Source organism: Meleagris gallopavo, chromosome 24 (assembly GCF_905368555.1).
Source record: "Meleagris gallopavo chromosome 24, MGAL_WU_HG_1.1, whole genome shotgun sequence".
NCBI lineage: Eukaryota > Metazoa > Chordata > Aves > Galliformes > Phasianidae > Meleagris > Meleagris gallopavo.
In genome coordinates, this window is record NC_139427.1 from 305270 (window position 1) to 328848 (window position 23579).

At 46.4% G+C, this 23579-nt stretch overlaps 3 protein-coding genes across 6 annotated transcripts in view; all 3 read left to right on the forward strand.

Moving 5' to 3' along the window:
• Positions 1-139: 139 nt before the first annotated feature.
• On the forward strand, positions 140-3231 carry PCNA (proliferating cell nuclear antigen). The gene is made up of 6 exons (XM_003212379.5): positions 140-444; positions 1005-1102; positions 1481-1548; positions 1669-1863; positions 2170-2293; positions 2691-3231. The coding sequence occupies exons 1-6, from the start codon at positions 224-226 to the stop codon at positions 2771-2773; spliced, it is 789 nt and encodes a 262-aa protein (XP_003212427.1). The 5' UTR covers positions 140-223; the 3' UTR covers positions 2774-3231.
• A 2069-nt stretch (positions 3232-5300) lies between these two features.
• On the forward strand, positions 5301-9860 carry TMEM230 (transmembrane protein 230). 2 transcript variants are annotated; one of them, XM_010723073.4, is made up of 4 exons: positions 5301-5521; positions 7633-7760; positions 8188-8310; positions 9347-9860. In XM_010723073.4, the coding sequence occupies exons 2-4, from the start codon at positions 7662-7664 to the stop codon at positions 9485-9487; spliced, it is 363 nt and encodes a 120-aa protein (XP_010721375.1). In that variant the 5' UTR covers positions 5301-5521; positions 7633-7661; the 3' UTR covers positions 9488-9860. The 2 variants fall into 2 exon arrangements, with proteins under 2 accessions (XP_010721375.1, XP_003212428.1); XM_003212380.5 differs by having other exon boundaries at positions 5305-5525.
• Positions 9861-13066: 3206 nt separating this feature from the next.
• The window catches only part of SLC23A2 (solute carrier family 23 member 2), a 62441-nt gene continuing 51928 nt past the window's right edge, over positions 13067-23579 (forward strand). For 2 of the 3 annotated variants that reach the window (XM_010723071.3, XM_019622616.2), the window contains exon 1: positions 22643-22814. The gene's annotated coding sequence lies outside the window, so the exon portion shown is untranslated. Of the gene's footprint in view, positions 14369-22642; positions 22815-23579 lie in introns of those variants that run through there. The other variant, XM_085242930.1, reaches the window with a different exon arrangement.

The window sequence follows — 23579 nt, forward strand, 5'->3', positions numbered from 1 at the left end:
CGGGATTAAGGTGTAGAAGCGGCGTCACGATTGGCCGGCGATGTGAGCACCTGTCACATGAGCGTGGATAGGTCATCCGCAGAGCGAGAGGGGAACGCTACGATTGGCTGCGGCGCGGCGGTGGGCGGGGCGTAGAGGGGCATATAAAGGTGACTTTGGCGGGCTGCTGCAGTTGGCGGCCGTGTCGTGCTCTGTCCTGTTGTTGTTTGCTGCTGCCGCCAAGATGTTCGAGGCGCGGCTTGTGCAGGGCTCGGTGCTCAAGCGGGTGCTGGAGGCCCTGAAGGACCTCATCACCGAGGCGTGCTGGGATCTGGGATCAGGCGGCATCAGCCTGCAAAGCATGGACTCCTCGCACGTCTCCCTGGTGCAGCTCACGCTGCGCTCTGAGGGCTTCGACACCTACCGCTGCGACCGCAACATCGCCATGGGCGTCAACCTCAACAGGTAACGGCGGTGGGGCCGCGCAGGGGCCGGACTCGGCCTGAGGCGCTGAAGGAAGCGCGTCCTACTGGGGCAGGGGGATATAAGGGGAAGGTGTGCGGCTTGGGCCTCACGCGATGTGGAAGCGGTTTTTGTGCTCCCCCCGCCCCTCCCCCTTTCTCCTCACAGCTCTCGCGCCGTTTTTCGCAGCGCGCGCGGCGCTGCCGGCAGCCGTGACGTCACTGCCGGCTCTGTGAGCGCGCCGTGCTGTGGCGGGAAAGTTTGGCGGGGAAAAATCATGGCGCCGCCGCCCCGCCCCCCCGGCGCTCACTGCTCGCCCCGGCCCGGCTCCTTTTACATCGCTGCGGCTTCAACTCAGTGCTGATGTGTGCGCTGCGGGTGCAGAGCTTGGCGGCAGCGGGCGGGAGGGTTTGTGCACCTAGAAGGGTTTAGTGGTAACGTGTAACGCAAACCAGGCAAATGCTGTGACTTCAGACAGCTCGTTAGGTGTGTTTTAACGCTGATAGGTAATGGAGGGGTGTTCATGCTCTGTAGTCTGTAGTGATTTGCCTTTTGTCCCCTAGCATGTCTAAAATACTGAAGTGTGCTGGAAATGAAGATATCATAACTCTCAGAGCAGAAGACAATGCGGATACGTTGGCTCTAGTGTTTGAAGCACCAAGTGAGTGGTATTTGTGACATCGTGTGCTACCGGAAAACAAAGACGGTCTTCATAGGCCAAGGAGTGCATGGTGGTTGTGAAGAGTGGGAGGAATTGCATGATATTTAAACACTTAAAATGCTTTGGAGGTGTAAAAATGTACCTAATACTCCTTGTAAGAAAATCATCCCTGAGCCATGTAAAAATGCTCACAGGTTCATCTTGGCAGCCTACTTTCCTCTAGTAGCCTCCAGAAGGCTCTTTAGGTCACCAAGTAAGATGAATCCTATTGTCACAACTAAGGCCTTATTCTTTTGGAAGAAAAACTGCGGGCAAAATTTAAGCTCACAGTGATAACTTCTCTGAAACACTTGGTCAAACTATGCTTTGTTTCCTTAGATCAGGAAAAGGTTTCTGATTATGAGATGAAGCTTATGGACCTCGATGTGGAGCAGCTTGGAATTCCAGTAAGTAGTTGTTTGAATGACTGCACACTCTCCTAGGACAACATGTTTTCCTCATCTACAAACCTAGAATTCAGAAGTCGTAAAGCTTCTTCGTATAAAAGTTTATCACTTCTTTTCCAGGAACAAGAATACAGTTGTGTAGTGAAAATGCCTTCTGCTGAATTTGCACGCATCTGCAGAGACCTCAGCCACATTGGTGATGCTGTTGTCATCTCCTGTGCAAAAGACGGTGTGAAATTTTCAGCTAATGGAGAGTTAGGAAATGGAAACATCAAGCTGTCACAGACCAGTAATGTGGACAAAGAGGAAGAAGCTGTAAGTTGAATGTTAATGGTTACTGTGGTGTCTTTTGTGCTGAGCTTTCTACTGATGTGACTGCTGGGGGCTAAAGTAGATCACTGGATCCAGTGTTTCTCTGATGTGTAGAACCAAGTCAATGAATCCTTGCTGGCACTTTCTTAGCTGTGGGGTTTGCAAGCAGCCCTGCACAGAGCAGAGTGGAGACTAGCACTGTCTGTGCATGAGGTGTCTAGGTCTGTGATGCTGAATTGTTTGAGAAGTTTGGGGGAACTCACTGCAACTTGCATTTACTCAACTTTGATCTGGCTGCTGTTGTTCCAGGTTACAATAGAAATGAATGAGCCAGTCCAGTTGACTTTTGCTCTGAGGTATTTGAACTTCTTTACCAAAGCCACCCCCCTGTCACCTACAGTAACACTCAGCATGTCTGCAGATGTTCCTCTGGGTAAGTAGAAGCAGCTCTCCTTGAAAACCTTGTGAAAGAATCTCCCTTAGAATCACAGAATGGCCTGGGTTAAAAGGAGCACAGTGCTCATCTGGTTCCAACCCCCTGCTTGTGTGCAGGTCGCCAACCAGCAGCCCAGGCTGCCCAGAGCCACATCCAGCCTGGCCTTGGATGCCTGCAGGGATGGGGCATCCACAGCCTCCTTGGGCAACCTGTTCCAGTGCCTCACCACCCTCTGGCTGAACAACTTCCTCCTAATATCCAACCTAAACCTCTCCTGTCTCAATTTTCAACATTTTCAACATTCCCCCTGGTTCTACCACTATCCAAATTCTATTAGGAATGTATTTAACTGCTTTTATGAAGAACCTCCTGAATGCCCTTTTTTCTTTACCAGTTGTGGAGTACAAGATTGCTGATATGGGACACTTAAAATACTACCTGGCTCCAAAGATTGAAGACCAGCAAGAAGGCTCTTAACTACACTGGGACTGAGGGGAAGATCTGCTCAGCCCTTGGGGGGGCACAACCAGCTTGAAGAAGGAAGTCTGCTGTCTTCCACGTTACTAGAAATGTCAGTGCATTGCATCGAATCAGCACTGTTAATGTTCTGTAGATATCTCTGTAAATATTTTTCAACTTACTTGTTTTGCTATACTGATGTCATTTGAAATAGGAATTTTTTTTATAGCCTATAGCTATACTTGCAGTAATGTCTTAGATGCTGTCTTTAGGTGAAATACTCCTCTTAACGTGTGTTAGAGGAGTGCAATATTTAATTTCAGTAAAGATGGTTCCTAGATTTTCACCTGTGGAACTGTAGTTGGTTAGGGTTGCTGTTTAATTATGCCGCAAGTTTATTTTCCCCTTCATTTATTTTTGAAGCTGGTATTCTAACTGAAATGTGGAAATAAAAACAACTTCATGGTTTTATCCTACTTCAATGTGAGCAGATCAATCACTGCTTTGTCAAAAGGTGCTGATGTACAGTCCCTCTGTTAAAGCACTGAATTGAAGGAGGAAGGAAATCCCAGTTAACTAATTCATCAGTGATGCTGCTGCTTTAAGCTAGTGAGGTTTAGAACCATAGAATGGCCTGGGTTAAAAGGCCCACAGCGCTCATCCAGTCCCACCCCCTGCTGTGTGCAGGTCACCAACCAGCAGCCCAGAGCCACATCCAGCCTGGCCTTGACTGCCTGCAGGGATGGGGCATCCACAGCCTGCTTGGGCGACCTGTTCCAGTGGAACAGTTTTGTGAAATGTGTTTTTCCCTAAAATAAACTGAAGATTTGCATATTGGAGACCCTCCTGTTCCAGCATGGACTGATCCTGTGGCTGCCACCTGTGCTTTAAATGAAGTCAGTATGTAGACAAATGCTGTGGTGCCACAGTGCATTAAACCTGGGCTGGAGAGCTTTGCTTTTGGCTCTGCTGTTACTGCTCTTGCTGTTAAGCCATTCCTCAGCAGCTCTGCACGTGTTCTGTTCTTGTGTCTGCCCCACGTGTGACAAATGTGCTGCGGTCACCTACACTGAGACTCCTTTGCTTAAGTTACCATCCATGGAGATGCCAGGTTTGCAGTGTGCTTTGTGGCTTGATGGTGGAAACTGGGTTTGAGAAGTTCTGAGTAGCCACTGTTTTTATTCAGTAACTTCATTGCTGCTATCCGCCTAAATCCTGACCCTTCATCCTCAGTCAGTGACTCCACCACAAATGAAGATAAACACAGGAGCGGTTCTGTTGGCTTCATCAGTATGAAGTACTTGTAGTCTTAATGCTGTGTTCATTGTTCTCATAGACGGTGCTGTAAGAGTATACAAGAGCATCCCTGTGCACACTGCCCTAAGCAGGGCGGCTGGGTAACAGAGCAGAAGACCTTCACGAGGTGGCAGTGCTGATCAGGCAACCAATTCTGCTGTGTCAGAATGACAGGGCTGCTCACTGAAAGCAGCTCCTGCTCAAAGGCTGCTGGTGAGAACTAATCATGCCCCTTGCCCTTCATTCTAAGCTTATAGCAGCACATCTTTTTCAGTAGGAAATGTTTTAGATCTCGTATTGAGCTCCCTCGTATCTCTAGAGTGCGCCTCATTTATTCTCTCAGTGTTGATGTTGCTGACCCTCCAGGAAACACCTGAAAGCATCAGCTGGCCTGGAGCTGCAGCAGCCAGTTCAGTTGGTGCGTAGGAATTGTCCATAGGAGGGATGGGGTTTTAAGCCCAAATGTAATGCTGCTCACACTGGGTTGCCATTGTACTACCAAGTGCAATGAAGTGCTTCAGTGGGGAATTAAAGATCCATGATGGAAACGGGGAGGATTCCATGTCAGTGATGTGCTGCATCAGAAGCAAACAGCTTTTTGTCCGCCTCCTGCTGCAGTGGGGGTCACTGACCTCTTATTTGTGCTGTTCTACCCATAATACTTAAATTAAGCCACCTGGTTTCATTACTTATTGCTGTAACAATGAGATTGAGCGGTTTCTCGTAGTAGGAAACACCTTTTAGCACCATCTGTGCACTTCTGTTTGATTTGTGGCTGTACCTTCTGCTAAACCCTTGCATCAGCTTCGTGTATGAATATTCCCTGAAATACTGCTGAAAAACCAGCAGCTGCTCCCTCTTAAAAGTAAATGGGGAGATGCAGTAAAATGCTGTTTGTTTCTCTCCGTTGGAGGAGGGAAACTTTTGAGGCCTTCGTTTGCAGAAATGTCTGATTTAGGAAAAGTGGGAGATGGAGGATCCTTTGCAATTTTGGGAGAAATCAATTTGCAGATGGCAAATCAGTGCACGTTTTGTTGATTACAGGAATTGGAGCCACGCTCAGCTTCCTTTTTGGGAGCGGTTGGATGGAGGAAATCCCAGCTGTGATTCCTCCCAATTAATACAGATGCTTTTAATAACGTTTGGCTCTGCCTCGCCTGTTGGCTGTGTCTGCTGACAGAGGGCTGTGCTGTGTCTGCAGTTCGACGATACCCAGCGCTTCCTTTTCATACGCAGGGCAACGCGCAGCGGGCTGCATGGAGCAGATGTGCCCACACTGCCTGTCCCACGGCTCCCTGAGCCCTCCGGCTGCCAGCCCTCAGCACCAGGCTCGGAACAGCCCCGCAGAGCTGAGCCAGCAAAGCTGCTGCCATAACCTGGAAGGAAACAGCCGTCATCAAAATAAACTTCCTGGGTTGGTCGGCCGGGAAGCGGCGCTGGCAGCGATGGCTCTGAGCAGCAGCGTGAGCCGTAGGTAACTCTGCTCGTTATGACCTCGCCGAGCTCTGAGGTTTTGGGGATTTGATGGGCGTGATGTGGGCTTAGCAGCAGGGAATCCATGTGGGGGCTTCGGGGTTGGCTGGGTGTTATTGCGTCTGCGTTGAGCTCTGCGCGGGGCAGGAAATGACATCCTGCTCCCCTCCCTGATATGGGCACTGGGGGTAGAAGTGTGTATTGTGGGTCTTTGGGGGAGAAATAGGACTTTGGCCTGAAGTGCTGCGTTTGCTTGGGCTTGAATAGAGCCCCTAATGTGGAGTCTGAGGGAATGTTGTGCATTCGTCCTTAATAGCGTGCAGGGACAGCTTGTGTAAATCAGCAGTAATCCCTGGGAGGCCGCTGGGAATCAGCCTGTGAGCAATGAGACAGGGAGTACAAACAATCCCAGGGCACAACAGGGCCGAGTGGGGACATTTGTTAAGTTTGGACGTGCTGTTCTCTTCTCTCTGCGTCCCTTTCTGCACTTCCACCCTGTGGGCACGTGGGAGTCTCCGAGGGCATTTGGGCACACTGAGGAAAAAAAGGGATGGGTGAGCAGTGAGGAGGGGTTACTGCCCCATAGGTGGGCGATATTCCCACTCTCAATGGGGATGTATATGCATATTCTTTCCCCTCCGTAAGAAGCAAAATAAGTTCATATTAAAGAGGTGGGAGGGTTTAAGATCAGAGTGTTGGGTTTTTGTTATTTCTTTTTAATTTATTATTTTAAATAAAAGTTGCATTAAAGGAGGATTTACCAAAGCATAGAGAGCAGAGAGGAACGCAAAAAGAATTTCTGTTAGCACTGAGGGAGACGAAGGATTTATTTTGTTCCAGTGGAGAGCATGCTTTGAGGAGATGCTATTTCATGGGATATCAAATACAATTGCAGAAAGGGCACCTTTATCACCTGGCATACATGCTCATGGGGTTCTGTGCTGTTTTATTATTATTATTATTATTATTATTATTATTATTATTTCACGCTTTTCCAGAAATTAGAAGTTATTGAATTGGTGCAGTGAGTGAAACCGTACCTCTCTTTGGGAAGGCTGTGGGTTCAGGGTGAGCGCTGCCCCATGCCCAGATCCTGCATGGAAGCTGCAGGACTTCCCACTGAGGGGCTCTGCACTGAGTCAGGGCTGTGTGAGGTCGGATCCACGTTCGGTGCCCACAAGAGGAGCGCTGGCTCTGCCCACCTCTCTGCTCCAATCAGCAGTGCTGTCACTGCTGGTAGCAAAACCACGGCCTGGCTGCACACAGGGTGCAACTGCAGGATACAGCTCTGCTGCAACTCCATGAAGTGCAGCCCTGAATGCTTCCTGCCTTGCAGCTGGGTAGAGGAGTTGTTGGATATGGTTTGTAGCCCCTTCCTGCATTTTGGTTGCTTCACCCAGTGCCCACCCCTCCATGCTCCCTCTGACTCAAGCCTCAAGCTATCCCAATGATGATAGCTCCATTTCACCATTTCATGGTTTTATTAACTCTTTTTTTTTTTTTTTTTTTTTTTCAAAATGGATTTATTGCAAAATATCCATCTGGTTGAAAAGCTGCTTTGTTCAGTTCTGGTTTGGGTTTGTTTGCTAATGACCCTATTTAGAAATAGGTAGACCTCAGACATCCTGCAGCAGGAAGCGTGACCTCCTTGTGCAGCAGAGCCAATTTACACAAGGGATATTATTCTGGAACCTGTACGAGGTTTGAAACACATTCTACATTAATTTTGTTTTCAAATATTGACAAATCCAAATTTGCCTTTTGCATTTGTAATAGAATCCATAGAATGGTTTGGGTTGGAAGGGACCTTTAAGATCATCACGTTCCAACCCCCTGCTATAGGCAGGGACACCTTCCTCCAGACCAGGCTGCTCACAGCCCCATCCAACCTGGCCTTGAGTGCTTCCAGGGAGGAAGCACATCCATGCCTTTGTATTTTAGGCTAAGATACAAAGCTTTGTTTGAAAAGATGTAATTTATGAAAATGAATTTCTTTTGGTTTGTATCAGCTTGACACTCCTTGTGCTTGTCATAAGAAACATAATCCACATCTGATCCTATCATCCAGTTTGCTCTGATTTTTTTTTGTGTCTATTTCTGTTTTCCAGGTTCTAGCTGATGCCCACACCTCACTGTAATGATGCCGTCAAGAACGAATCTCTCTGCTGGGATTCCCAGTAGCAAAGTCAAATATTCCAAGCTCGCCAGCACTGATGATGGATATATTGACCTGCAGGTAAAATGTGGGGGGAAAAAATGCTTTGTTCTGCAAGTAAATTCCTATTGTCAACCCATCATCACCATGCCCACTCAGAATCATAAAGGTTGGAAAAGGTACCCAAGGTATGAAGTCCAACCTCACCATGTTTAATCACAGAATTTCAGCCCTTCTGCTCCAGAAAACCCACACAGCTCAACTGGAAATAAGATTGCTTGTTTAATAAATAGAATCGGCTTCATTTATTTGGAGGGGGATGAAAATCAGAGCAATGGTGTAAATGCAGCCCCAAACAGCAGGGGATGCATGGACAGGATTCATCGTAGGGAGGCTGCAGCAGTGGTTTCTCTTGTCCTCTGCCAGCTGTGATATTCACATCTCTGCCATGGTTATAGGGGAACAACACTGAGATGAGCTGCTTAACATTTGGGCTTTTTCCATCCAGTTCAAGAAGAGCCCACCAAAAATCCCCTACAAGGCAATTGCACTGGCTGTTGTGCTCTTCATGATTGGAACTTTTCTCATTATCATCGGAGCCCTCCTCTTGGCAGGATACATTAGCAAAGGCGTAAGTGGATTGATTACATCTCTTTTCTAGTTCTGTATTGTTTGCCCCTCCCAAAACCTGCCATGAACCATAACTTCAGTGCAGAAACTTGGCACAAAAGGTCTATAAGCAAGAAAGTAATTCCTTCTACTACCGCAGCAGTGTTTGCTCACAGCTCTAGTTAGAATCATGGAATCAACCTTAGAATCATTCAGGTTGGAAAAGACCCCTAAGATCATCAAGTCCAATCCCAAAGCCATTCCACCACGCTGCTGACCATTCCCTCAGTGCCACATCTCCACAGGGACCCCACCACCTCCCTATGCCCGTGCTTGCCCACGCCTCCTGAGAAGAAATTGTTCCTAATATCCAACCCTTGAGGTCTCTAGTTAGCTTGTATTGGAGCTCCAGGCCGGATGGGGTATCTGTCAGGATGGGCTGAGTTTCTGTGTCCTGCTTGGTAGAGTGGTTTCATTTTAATGCCACATTGCTGTCTTGGTGGAAATAGCACTCAGATCATCACGCTTCTAATAATGATCTAATGCTTTAGGGGATACCTGATCGCCATGCAGGACGCAGCACTATTTATCTCCTCTCTCTACATTTATGACCCACTGAAAGCAGATCTGATCCTTGCCATTGGCGCTGTGCTTGGCATACTTTAGCCTTGTGCAGGATGGAATTGCTTTACAGTTGGCAGCTGCTGTTATCAGTGTGGAAGCAGCAGCATTTTGGCTGTATCGGAAGCAGTCCAGGCGCTGATAGGAGAGCTGATCTCAGCCAAGTGCCCAGCACCCAGCCTGTGGTTGGCAGTTTTGTAATGTGATAAGTGCCAGCAGGAGCCACCCCTCCTACCCAAAGGAAAAGTTCAGTTGAGGTTTCCTGTAGCGAGGAGCAGACCAGGAAGGATATCAGAGCTTAGCATGATAAAGCTTGAGAGATTTCTGATTTGAGATGAATTTTTTGGGCCAGGAAACCCATGTAGGGATGAATAAGAAAAAGACCTCGATACAGATCCCTCCTCACGGCACTTACATTGCTCTTCTCTCTGCTGCAGGGAACAGACCGTGCCATCCCCGTGCTCATCATTGGGATCCTCGTATTCCTCCCAGGCTTCTACCACCTGCGCATTGCATATTATGCTTCCAAAGGCTACCGGGGCTATTCCTACGACGATATCCCAGATTTCGATGACTGAATCATGTTCTGGACAGCGTTACCATTAGGTTAGTGTTAAGAGCTGCTAGTGATCTTAAATATTGGAGGGAGCCTTTAAGATTGTAAATGGAGCGTGTCAGTCACAAGATGCATCGTCCTGGTTTTGAAAATGCTGTGGGGAGGCTTTGAAAGCTTTCAGCTGGTGGGGATGGGGGATTAAATGCGGAAGTGACCAGAAGGATTGCAAAATTAGGTGGGAAGAACATGTGATTTATTGTATTTTTCCTCTCGGGTGCATGATGCCGGTTACTTGTAAGAAGTTCCTCAGCAAAGCAATTCTAGCCATTCTCCAAAAATAGATAAGCCAGACAGTTCCATCAGTAAAGATATTTGTTTTTCTATACTGTTTCAAAGAGTTTTGTTGTTTGTTTGTTTTTTGAGAGATTGTGGCCACCCTTGGGTTTAATGTCGCAAACGCCTTGCATCTCTTTGTTTTTTTTTGCTCTCTGCCCATCCAAAATTCTTCCAATCTACTTGTGTTGTGCTTGTCTGGAGTAGTGGAAGTCAAATGCAAACTGCACTTGCATGAGATAACTTGCACATATTGCATTTGCTGTGCAATTCATCATTACACTGACCAATCCTATTTGTTCAGCAAACATTTCTCAGAAGCAGGCTGTTCTCCACGCCACTCTTGCTTATGGCAAAGCCAACTTGTTATCCTCTAAAAGGACTTACTATGTCTGGATTTTACTCATTATTTTAAAGCAAATTGAGACGGGGAGAAAAACTGGGATCTGGACTTGAAGAACTTGAAGAGTCTCAATATCTAAACCTTGGTTTTGATTGGTGTGTGGGTATTGCAGACACTTGAATTCTAACTGTATATTTGGGATTATTTTGTCCTTGTCTAGATGATATGTTGCTAATAACTCCCTAGACCAGCAAAAAGCAAGTCTGTATAGTTTGTACTGGGTAAATCTTGTTTGTATTGTATTGCTAGCTTCAGCCATAGGTTATTCAGGGGAAATAAGCTGGTTGATCTGTATTTGATGCAAAGGCAAAGCTCGCTGTCTCTGAAGCAGGACTGAACCAAATATCCTGAAGATCAACTATGTGACAAGACACAGAAATGCAAGATGCAAGTATATGTGTTTAACACAAATAAACTTCTCTATCTTCTGTGTACAAATCATAGGTTCATCTTTTCACCTTCACAGACTTCAGTGTAGTCTAAAAATGATTCTGGGCAATGAGCTGAATATGCTGTTGCTTGCTGCTTCCAGTTTCTGATGCAGTTGCTACAATCAGCAATAAGCTTTGCTGAGCCAGCAGCTTCACAACAGCTCCAACTGCTCTGCAGACCCCTGGCTCACTTGAATCAGTAATTACCCTCCGGAGAGCAGCAATGCAGTGCCCTAGGTGTGGCATCAGTCTGTGCTTCATCATGTTGCCCAAAGAAGCTGTGGGTGCCCAAGGGCAGGTTGGATGGGGCTCTGGGCAGCCTGAAATGGTGGGTGGCAACCCTGGCAGAGGGGTTGGATCTAGATAATCTTTCAGGTCTCTTTCAACCCTGGGCCACTTATGATTTGGAAGGCCAAGATTCACTTCTTCCTTCCTCACTTTGCCATTCTTCCTCCAGTGCTCTAGATCAAACCCAGAGCCTGAGCCACGTTCTTCTTTTTTTCCAAACTCCACCTATTCTCTGGTTTGACTTGATGCATTGGCCTGTGCGTGCCCTGGCGGTGTGCTCTGAGGAATAACTGATTGAATTCAGGATCTCCCTTTTCCCTTCCCTCCTCCCAAGGCAACAGCTACGCATGTTCCCTGCTCTGCTGCGTCACGCCGGCCTTGGCCACCACCAGTCTCGTGTTCCAATGGCAGCCCAGCTTCCCAGATGTCACCATCACTTAACAGCAGCTGAAATCCCTCAGTTAAAGCTGGGTCTGGCCAGAAACGCTGCTGCTGACGCAAAATCATGAATCAGCCTTTATAAGGGGATAAGAATGTGAGTTTGTTTGGTTTGGGGAAACGGGAGAGGAAAGGGAAGGGAAGTTTATATGGAAAAGAAGGAGCAGAGGGGAGCTGAGGGGCAGCAGAATGTTGGGAAGCCTGGGAAGCTACAGAAGGTTAGGGAATGTAGGGAGCATGCTGACTTCTCTGGAGATGGCAATTTATTTGTCGTTTGACAGAAGCACAGTGCAAATAAGATCAGTCCCTTTCGGGGTGGTCTGTACGAGGGAGGGATGCGTGGAAAATTTCCTCTGCGTGGGGATATTTTATATCTGTTTATGAGGAAAAAGGTGTATTTACTACTCAAAAAAGGTAGGTCCTGACTACCTCATTCTGTGTGTTCATATATTGTATTCTAAGCATGGCTTTCCGCCAGCATATAAATTTCCTTATGCTCAAACTTCTGTGGTCTGGCTGCAGTGCAGTAATACCTGCTGTTCGTTTTTTTTCTCAGAAAACAAACTGACTTTATGTTTTGGAGAATCTGGAAGAATTACTGCAAGCATTTGTTTCCATGATGAGCACGGTTCTTTCACATAGCAGTGATGCTCCTTTGGTGAGGACTATATGAGGATAGTCGGTGCTGTCAGCTCAGATTTTTTGTTCAAGCATTGCGTGAAGGCATCGTAGTTTTCCATCTAGATGAGGCTGTTCCTCATACACTGTTGTTCTGAGTGCTGGGATATGACAACAGCCTCAGTACTGTGAAGAAATTTCTGGTTCTAGAGCAGAGCTTGACCAATGAGCAAGGCACAGGCTGAGCACTGATGGATGAGGATAATGCCAAATTGCTGTCTCCTATGTTGAGCATCATCCATTCTGGGTGAGGCAGCTGTCTTAGATAAAAATAGTTGGCATTTATATGGCTCAATGGGGTATCGTTATACACAAGAACTGCAGTAAGAACAAGCACCCGGAGTTAAGGCTTTTCTCTATTTTATGAGCGCCTGAATTATGTCCTCAGTGATGTTCTATTGCTGTGGTGTGGTGTATTTATGTGATTGTGTGGCTCTAGAGTCTCCCGGAGGTCTGAGCTTCAAAGAAGTCACAAAGAAATTCCACCAAATGTATTCTTTATAAAAGCAAGGACTCCTTTTCGATCAATCTCATGATTTTTTTATTTAAGTGTCTGGAGTGAGCACAGCTTAATGCAAATGCCTGAGCATAATCACAACAGAGGAAATTTCCCTGAAGCAGACAAAGCACCAGGTCAGGTTGCCCAGGGCCCCATCCAACCTGGCCTTGAGCACCTCCAAAGATGGGGCATCCACAACTTCATTGGTCAGTTTGGGTAGCAGTGAAGGCTATCTGAGGAGCTGCAGACATTAACTACAAGCCCCGAGTTTGAAATCCTACGGCAAAGCCTTGCCTGTAAGGGGCTACTTGTATCAAATGGCAAAGACAGGACACAGAGAGATGCTCAGCAGTGGAAAGGGGCAATAGGAAAAGCTACAGTTATCCAAAGCTTTACACAAACAGTTCTCTGCTTGAGAGAAGAGGGAGAGATGGTGCTTCTGTAGGTTGGTTAGTGCAATAAAGGGGGTGGTGAGGTGCCCGTGTCCAAGTGAGAGCATAGCTGTGCAGCTATTTGTGCAGCTATCTCTATCACCCCATGGTGTTCTCTCAGTTCCTCTTTCTTTTTCCTCTAGTTGTTTTAAGGTTAGAGGAGCCAGCAGTGCTGAGCTGTTTACAGACGCAGCAATTTTGGATCTCTCCATACAGAGAGCTTTGTAGGGGGGCATCGTGCTGCGAGGAGGTGACTGCTAATTCCTCTTCTCCCATGCTTCCCCTATGAAGACCCTAAATGACAGGCAAGTTTTTGATTCATCCAGGTCTTTACCCACCAACCTTCAGCAGCAGCTCACCTGGGACGGCTCTACAGGGAACATCCTGGGAAACAGGGTGCCAGGTGCCAGTACCCTGAGCAGCAGTTTCCCTTGCACTATATTTGTATATTTCTTGGCATTGCTGCTGATCAATCTCTCTGAGCTTCTCCATGTGTTTGTTTATGGGATGGGAAGAAGAGCAGGGCTCACCGCTGGTTCTACAGTGATGGAGAAAAGTGGGAGCTTGAGTTTCTTGTTTGTCCTTGTTGGGTTTACCTTGATTCTCTTCTCTCAGCAGAGATTTTATGTTCTCATTGATAAGCTGATCCTCGAGGCCTGCCTGGATGCTGTGCTGGTTGAGGGCTGAGGACTATCTGCAGACAGGAGTGGTTGTCACTGATCCTAGCCCTGAAAATATATTAGCAGAAATCATGTGAAACATCTGTGGAGATGAGGGAGAGAGAATGTGATGACTCACTTGGAGCATATTAGATACAACCAATGTGCTCTAAATATAGCCTTAAAATGAGTGTTTTGTTGTTCAAACATCACAATTGACAGTGGCATCTTGAGTGCTTTTCTGGTACACATCACTCAGATTAGACCCTGTGGTTGGGGTCTGCTTTCCTTCTGCCAACTGCAGTTAGCCAAATTCAGCAACTGAGAGGCTCAGTGCTATAATGCTGCTCTTATGGCAATATGGATTTTGCTTAGCATAAAAGAAGACATGAAAACCCTGCAGGGCAGGAAGAAATGACTCGGCACTACAGTTCTGTCCCATCTAATCAGATTTGTGCTATACTCCACTTATGCTGAGGTCTAAACGAGTTTCTCCACACTCCTCCCCCTCATGCTCAGTCCTTAAATGTCCCTGACATCAGCTCATTCATACAACCCCTCCTCACATCTTCTGCCTCTCCCTAAGCTGCTACCATAAGCTTTCTCCTCACCCTTCCCTTTGGGCATCTGTCCTGCTCCTCCCAGCAAGATCTCCACCTGCGAAGATCTCCTTGACTTCTGCCTTTCCACTGGGCAGATTTCCCATTGCTGTGCTCTGGAGCTGCAGCTCATCATTTTAGTGGGTAAGTGCAAGCTGTCCATTTTCCCTTTTCTTTATCTACTGAAAACTGCAGGCACACTGTTCTTTCTCCTAGAGCTCTGCATTCAACCCCATCTGGCATGCTGTGTTTTGTGCTTGCCGTGTGAAATGATGAGTGTGGGCACAGGGCTTCCTTGCTCCCTCCTTAATACACAAGCAGCTTGAGATTTTTAGGAATGCTGTGTTTAACTAAAAATAGTCCAGACAGTTCAGTGGACCATGAGAGATTCCTCCCTCATGAGAAAATTGGCGTTGTTCTGAGATGGAGTCAAAGGTCAAGGTAAAAGGAAAAAAATCTTGGGGAAAAAAAAAGGGTTGATTGTGGATTATAAATGATTGTTTTCAAATAATTTCATTGACCTTTTGCTGCTTTCGTTTGAGTGTTTTTCTTCTGCAGTCTCAGGCTTTGTTTTGTGCTGGTTGGGTACAGGTTATGTTGAGGTTTTTGCCTTCCTGCTTTGACCTCTGTCTATGAAGGTGTGAAGAAAAATCTTTTAATTGGAAGTAAGGCCATTATTAAGACCATTATTTCTGTGGCCATGGGCGGAGCTTACTTATGACAAGAATCAGGAAGCAAATATTTCATCTACATTGTACTTGTGTTGGACACTGAGCCATTGATGCCTCTCTGATGGTAGCACAGACCTACAAGATTCATCTGTAACTTTTCCAGTTCTGCTACAATTACTGTAAAGAACAACACTGCAATTCATTGTCTTTGAGAAGGCACCTTCTACTCCTGCAAAATGGCAGTTTTGGCACTGAAAGCATACATTCTGTGGAGGAATCACCATTTAAGCCTGGGCTTGCAAAACAAAGAAGAAAATCCACCAGTCACCACTAATTAATTTTATTTTGAAATATTTACTCGGACTGCAGTAGTAGCTGCACTTAAGCCTTTAAAGGATTAGTTGCCTGCTACTCGTTTGTGCCTGCAACCATTTATTTAAGCTGCTGCTGCAAATCATGCTGTTAACCTGTCAACCAAGGATTTAACCTTTCTGTCCTTGTTGAGAAATGTGTGGTACACAAAGTCTTGCTGACGTGATAGGGAACTTCTAGAGGGAGCCCAGTGGAAGGCCACAGAGATGATCGGGGACGTGGAGCATGTCTCTTATAAGGAAAGGCTGAGAGACCTGGGGCTTGGTGTTCATCTCTGTGCTTTTCCATGTGCTCTCACCCAGGGCAAATACCTCCTTTCTCTCTCACTGACCCATCAGATGGGGTGCAGCATTTTCATTGCACTGCATCCCGACATTCAGTTCCATTTGTCATATGTTGCATCGTGTTTAATGCAAGTGGTCAAACCAGTCGACCGAAAGTCAGCAACCAGGGAAGGGTTCACTCATGTGAGAGCGTCAGCCTCTGAGCTAGAAAGGAAGTCAGCAAAGGAAGTCAGGTGGATTTACACCTACGTGTATGTAGTATGAAAGTAAAAGATCTCAGGCTTTTAAACAGGTGAATACTTATTAGCATCATTATACCATTTTCTGTAAGTTATTTCCATTAAAATCGCTACTAAAAAGTTTACCAGCTTCTACAATATGATTTTTATTGCCTCAGCACTAACAGTACAAGTAGAAGCAAGACTTCTTCACCACTGTGTTAAGTGGTTCTTTTCCAGATAGGTATCTCATTTTCTCTGTACTTGATACTGTAAGTCAAGTGACTCTTCTCCATATTTTACTGCATGAGAACAGGGGCAGGATTGCAATGCAGCATTTCAAATGCTTGGCTGCAAATAGGCCAGTGGATGGACTCCAACCTCAAGTACTAGAGTAGTACAAAGAAACTAGAGTTGCAAAGGTTTTCTCTTTGTTGTGTGACCACATTTCCAGTTGCTGAGAATATACTGCAGAGCTCAACTTACAAACAGCTCCTGTTCTAATCCTCACATGAAACAAAGGAGAACCTCTGTCTTTGACTCACGTCCACAGCTGTCTGAGGCAGTGAATTCTCGAAGCTGATAGCCTGCTGCTCTCCAGGGGGTTTATCGTTCCTTGAGCAGAGTCAGCACACCAGGACGTTTCCCATCCTCCTTTCATTGGGATGGAAGCACTGAACCAGGAGGGAATACAGGCTGGGCGCACGTCCCTTCACCACATCTGCCGGAGGGAAAATAATTTAACAGTGGGAAGACAGGTCAGAACGTGCAAAAACTCCTCTTCCTGACGTATCAAACTGGCACTAATTATGATGAGTAGTGGAGAGGTCGGACTTGAGGCAGGGAAGGAGTTAACCAGAGGAAGGGCAGTTTGCTGGGGAGAAGTTGGAGTTCATTGTTCCAGGCTCCGCTGTGGATTTCCTTTTTGTCCTTTCATCTCCCGAGTCTTGGCTCTCATCACAAGAGGCTGCTTCTCCTTCCTTTTTCTAATTTTATCTGGACTGTGAGCCCTTCAAGGCATGGACTGTACCTTACCCTGCGTGCAGAGTGGCACGGTGGGAAAACTCCCTCAGTAGGAAGCTATAAATAGCGAGCCCATCCAGCCTTGTGGCCTCCGCGCTTGCTGTAATTGCCTACTTTGCACTCCTGTGACAAGTGTTAGTTCAGCTGTCAGGGAAGGAAGGAACTGAAGAATGCCACAGTTTCCAGCTCTCCGTGTGCCCACTGAGCCCTGGTTCGGGCCCAGCAATCCCTCCTGCCTCAGGGAGCTGTTCTAGCCAAGTGAGTGACGATTCCCATCAAGCATCCTCGCAGCGTGCTTCGGACAGTTCCGGTTCAGAAGAAGCTTTTAGAGGGCTTGTTGTGGTGCTGTTTCCATCTCTGACTCATGCCTCGGTGCTACGCTCATTTATTTTGTCTTCTGCCACTTGCTAGAGGGGATTGATTCCGCAAAATCTATCATTCTATCATTCCTGACATCACTGCTTGTTGTTGTTACCATGCGTTCATGTGATGAACGAAATGAGTCACGGGCAGATCGCAGATAAAAGCAGTGACACCATCCCAGACCGTCCTTCCTCCCTGAACAGACTGTGGAAGTAACGAAAAGGTTAAGACAGGAATTGTCTGCTATCACTGCTCTGAGATAGGAGTAAACAACCACAAAAGTGCTGCTGACCTTTACAAAGCAAAGGATCTTCATTTGAATTCCCAGTGGAGGTGACTTAACATAACCTATTTCACACTGTGCTGAAAAACTCCTCTAATGGACTTCCAAATGATTTTCACATAGCACGATGTCCACACCCTTTTGGAAGTGAGTTAAGTAAGAATAAGTCACTTTTTGGCCCGGCTCTGTCCATACACATTTGTCAACAGAAGCTCCATTTACTGCTATAGCTTTGAACAGCAGCCAGTCACGAACTTGATATAAGATGGCAAAACTCAGCATGTCTCCTGCCTGGCCATCATTGCTCCCAGTGACACAGGCTTCATCTGATGGGTGGCTGCAAGCAGAATGCCAGCGTGAACGTGGACCAGCAAAGCAAAATTGTCCAGAGCTGTTAGCCACATGCTTCTTGCAGTTCTGCTGCTGCTGCCATGAAATCTCAGGGTCAGGAGACATGGCTCCAGCAATTCAGCAGTATTGGCAGCTGGAACCTGATAGAAAAAGGGAACAGGGAGGATAAAGGCATGCTGTTTTCCTGCTTCTGCTCTTCCCAGTGTGTAAGGACTCCCCATTATTTGCGACAAGAGGACTAGGAGTGAGCTCTGAGACATGGCTGTCTATCTTCTCCATCCTCAGGCCTTACTCCTGACTCAGAAAGTTCAGTCCCATCTCTTTGGCACAGCCCCTGAGGTACCAGACACAACAGCATCAAGAAAATTAGCTTCTCATCCAGAGCATGAGCTGTCTGGTTGAGTTAGTGTTACTGTAAGCACTCCCTATTACTTGCACTTCCCCACATTTGCCAGCAACGCTTTGATGCATACTGTGCGTTCTGTGCAGCAATGTGATCTGACCAGCCCTTCTGTGAGAAGCACGGGAAGCTCTTCTGGGTTGTTTTGCCAGAATCTGGACTCCATTTGCAGCATATATGCATGCACAAAAGCCAAGGAGGATCTCCTCGCTCTGAAAGCTATCAGAGGGAAGACCATCTTGATGAGAACAGTAGGGATCCAACAATTTTGCAGCTATGCAGAATTTTTCTTCTCTTTGCTTATTGATTTATTACGTGAATTCTGGCAACTGTAACTTTGCAGCCCCTGCTATTTATCTTTCTATACAGCAAGCACAGCAGTACATCTCCCTCTTGGATCGCTGGCTGAAGCCTCAGTAATTTGAGTACTTGGACCAAAGCAGTCTGAGGTCCTTGGACCAAAAAGACCTATTGGTATTAAGAGCACTTTGCACTAATTAAACCTCATAAAACTTTTCCTGGGTCTTAGAATCTCCATTTTGTAGATGACAAAATTGAGGATTTAGCTCAGATAGGAAGTATGTCGTTAAGTTTTTAAATACTTCTTAGAATGAATTTTTTTGCTAGCTCTAATTCTGTATAGCACTATGAGGGTGGAAAAAAAAGCAGCAATCAAGTCAGGAGTGTCCACAAGATCAACTACAAATCTATGTAGGTCAAGGAAAACTAAAGTGGTATTTTCCACTAGGTGGTGGTAGACAGCATTAAGGATTTTTTTAACCTTCTAGGATAGAAACCCAGGATCTGCTCAGTTCAGTGTTGTCTTCACTTACTCCATACTCCAGAAGAAGAAAAACTATCACAGCTGGTGACCTACAAACTGCCTTTTCTCAGGCTCCTTTCTCCTCTTAAGCGGCTGTGGAAATACCAGGGGTTTGTTTTTATTTTGTGTAATCCAGTAGAGACATGTCTATTCATTGTCCATGTATATGTTCCATGCTGGGTTGTTCTAAATTACTGAACACCACCTGTGGGATCATAGAAAATACTGTTAAACTTCTTTATTATTATTATTATTATTATAATTTTTTAATTTTCTTGCCCTTTTTTTTTTTTTTGGCAAAATCAGATAGGCAGTTGGAAAATTCCTACAGATCCCAGCTCCAAAACAACCATCTCTGGATATAACTGGATCTGAGGTGTAATTTACTCTTTTGGAGATCCTGTATTCAGATCAATGACTCATGTCCAAATGGAGGTGACGTTTCAGTTTAAACTGGGAATTTTGAGTAAACAGAGGAGATGCCAGCCAAAAAGACTTCAGCACTTAAATTTATGCCAGTAACCTACGCATTGCATCTCAAGAAAGCCCTGACCTTCTGTAGTCCTGTCCTTACCACTTTATTTTTACAGAGCCATGAAGAAACAAACAAAATAAAACTGGCATGGTTGGGGAACATACTCATTAGTTACCCAGACTATCACAGTAATATTGCATTCTCTGGCTGCAGAGAAGGACACCCAGCTCAGCAGACTCGTCGTTTGACAAGGGCACAACCTCACCACAAAATCAAGTTTCTTCTTGCATGTGTTGTTGAGGCGTTCCAGTGATTCAAGCTGGCAAATATCACAACACACTCTTTGCTCATGTACTCCCTACTTGTTACTACTGTGATTACATTAATACTATAATATTTATCCTGCATTATGAAAGCAAGCGTAATGACCGATTAGCACAAACCACAGAGGGCGGAATCGAGACTACAGGACTGTTAATCTTAGCTGAAGAATTTATAGGAATTTAGGCAGTTAGGGCAATTGCAGGAGGGATTCAGGAGATGTATTGTAGATGGACAGGTATTTCACACTGGTTTAATTGGGACAATTAAAGCATAAGCATTCTGTGGCGACTTGGTGTCTGGATGCAGCAACACTTCACCTATTCAGGTAAATCCAGGTGAGCTCTGAGGACCTCACATCTCTCTCCTTCTGATAATCTCCTAGATTACATATAAAGGAAAACTACAAAAGGAAGGTCAGTCCTTCGAGATCTCAAAGATCTGCACACTAAATGATTAATGGCTGCTAATTTCCTTTATACTTGCTGTTGTTATAAAGGACACACAAATGCACATCCTGTATCTCTGCTCCCTGCAACTTGTTTATGCTCCCACAAATCACTCAGACTGAAAGTGTTTATAAAGACCTCATTTTAATAATGAAGAATGATATACGCCAATAATCCAGCAAGATAATTTACACTTCAGCAGCAGGGCAGTGTGACCACACCAAGTGGGCTCTGGCTCCCTGACCAGCAGGAATGTCAGGATATTTTCTGAAATTTGACAACACAGAAAGCCACCTGGAAGGTAATTTGTCTATTTCATAGGAACAAAGGCCTGAAAGTGCTTTTGCTGGGTTTGAGCCCATGGATCCAGGGGATCTAATGGTGTCCTGCTCAATTTTTAGAGCACTAAATGCACACTTATCATCCTTTCTTTGCTTGTCCTTGTAATTATTTAGAACCTGAGGTCTCTATCTGTTAAATTTCAGGCTGACTCATGAACTTCCCACTTGCAGATCTCTTGTTGGCTTACCTGTATTTCACTCTGCAATCTTCAACTGAGGGACGCCACGTTGGCAAAATTAGAATATTTATTTGTGAATCTGGATTTAAAAGAAATCTTAGAGCTGTGGCTCTGACAATGATTTCTGAACACGAGAAATCCTCATAGGGAGACAGAATCACTGGATACATACAATCCATCTTCCTATACAAACTGCTGTCAGCAGTGAAACTGCTGCAGTCTCAATCAATCTTACAGTACTAAAATGTCTCTTGTATCATGGCTGCATGGTCCTCTGCCCTAACAAACAAAGTCTATTAATGTTTAAAAGCTGCAATTAAATATATGTATATATTTGGATTAAAGCCAAGCACTGAGTAATGCTTAGGGATCGATACCCATAGTCAAGAGCATACAAAGCAGAAAAGATGCTTTGTGACTTATCTGTGTCCTGTATAGTCCTCCACATGGTTAATTTGAAAGCCTTTTAGAAGCTCAACAAGGAGAGTATCTCAGTGAATGTGGAACTGAGCGATGCACAAGGATAAATGCAAATGCTCCAGGGGCCTCATAGAGTCTACGATCTTAAAATAAGCTCCTGGGTTTTAGTGGGATCCGATGAAACCCTCTTTACACCAGCAGTGGATGGAAGGGGTCAGGCAGCTGGTGAGCAAATACTCAGTAAACACTCCGAGCAGCTGAACCCTGCAAACAGCAACTATTAAGGCAAGGACCTGGAAGATCAACAGAGAATTGCAGGTCTGGGTGAAATGATGCAATGGATTACAACTAGTGTCACTGGTCCAGAGAGCAGAGGTTTTCCTATTGACTTGGTCTCCAGTTACAGCTACAAGGCACCTTAATCAAATAACAAAGTGGGCTGGTTTGGGGAGAAAGCTCAGCATCAGTCAGTATTATCTCAAGGACACCTACTGTAAGTTAGCACTGCTGCTTGAAGCAGAGCTTTGTTGTTGGAGAAAGAGTAGGAATTACTGGAGGCGGCATTGGGCTGTGGCTTCCCAGAAGGGCAGCAAGACGTAAAAGGTAGAGTGAGCCAATGGGCCCCAACACACCTGAGAAGGGTACATACTTGAAAAGGGGAGAAGACAAATTAATCACAGAACCACAGAATGGCTTAGGTTGGAGGGGACCTTAAAGATCATCAGCTCCAACCTGCTCACCATGGGCAGCGTTGCCAACCATTGGATCAGGCTGCCCAGAGCCCCATTCAGAGACTGGGGTATCCACAACCTCTCTGGGCAAAATTAAAGCAAGTTACCAGTATCAAAATCAATTAAGAATGTCAATCATTTTTTTTTTGGCCAACAGGCTTGAAGAGAAAGCATACGTCTGTTCCAATGTGGGTTACTGGAGCAGCAGGGATCTGCCATGGGTCTGAAACACACAGCTCTGTGCTCCAGGAGCTGATCTGCTGTGCGGTGACGTGCCCATCACTGCTCAAGCAGAAAAGTCTGAAAATCTGAGAAAAATTGGGATTTTTTTAAAGAGACTTTAAGCCAAAGATTGCTTATGTTGGATGTTGGAGGCATCTTATATTGAGGGTGCCCACTTCCTTGGAGGGAAGAAAGAATGTCACTATTACCACTCACTTCTCCTATTAGGAGAGCTGGACTTATTTATTTATTCATTTATTTATGTATTTTTGATCCTTTGGATCCCTTCCAACCCAAGCGTTCTATGAACTCCCCCCCCAAAATAAGCATGGGCTGAGTGCACCCCGTGCCCACATCAACACCATTTTCCACAGCGATACACCTCGGCGGGACCCGCCTCGCCTCACGATCGCCTCATAACGCGACACCCGCAACCGTCGCCCGCCCGCTGCGGGGCTGCCATGGCGGGCAGGCGCTGAGGGAAGGCGGCGGGCGCCATCTTGTCGGGGGCGGAGCGGGGCTCGGCCCGCCCCGTGCTCTGCCTGGCGGGGCGGCCCCGGCCCCGGCCCCGCTCTACTCCCCGCTGCCGACCGAGGGGTGCGGAGTCTGGCGCGTTCTCCGTCGCTACCGCAGCTTCCATCGCCCTTGCCGTCCGCTATGGCAGGTGAGCCCGTCCTCCTCCTCCTGCCGCGCTGAGGCCGCAGCCCGGCGGGCGCCTCCCCCATGGCGCCATCCGACAGCCGCCCACTGTCACCTCTGTGCGCTGCCCTCTGTCTCCTCTCCCCCTCATCCTCTCCTCCTGCCGCCTATCGGGGAGCCTCCACCATGTTGCGGGGCTGCGCCTCACCTTGGCCTGGCGGCTGCTGTGCCATCCGAGTCCCCTTTTTCTCTTTCTTTTTTAAGCCTCTCCACGTTCTCCCCTCTCCGAGCCGGGGCTGCCTTGCGGAGGGGCTGCGTGAGGTGGCGCCTGTGGCCGCAGCCACCTGCCGGGCGTGGGGACGGCCGTAGGTGTGGATGTTATTTTACGGAGATCGTCGTGTCACGCGTCTTTTTTTTTTATTATTATTATTTCATTACTGGAATCAAAATGGGTGGCAGAGCCGTCAGCTCGAAGATGGGGTGAAGCAATTCATGTTATTCCCACCCCTCGACTCCCCCCCACCCTCATCTGTCCGATCCCATTCTTACGACGTGATTTGAGGGTTTTATTTTATCGTTATTATTATTTTAAATGGTTGGGGCTTGTGGGCTGTGTGTTGCTTCCTTTGCAGCTCGAGGCATTTCGTATTTCTATTATCTATTCCTGTTTCAGTCTGTGAGCCCCATCGTGCACAGTTCCCTTTTGTTTTAAGGTGTGTTTTGGTGGAGCCCAGCGATGCAGGCAATACAGAATGCCCTGACAAAAAACCTTGCCGATGAACCTCTGATT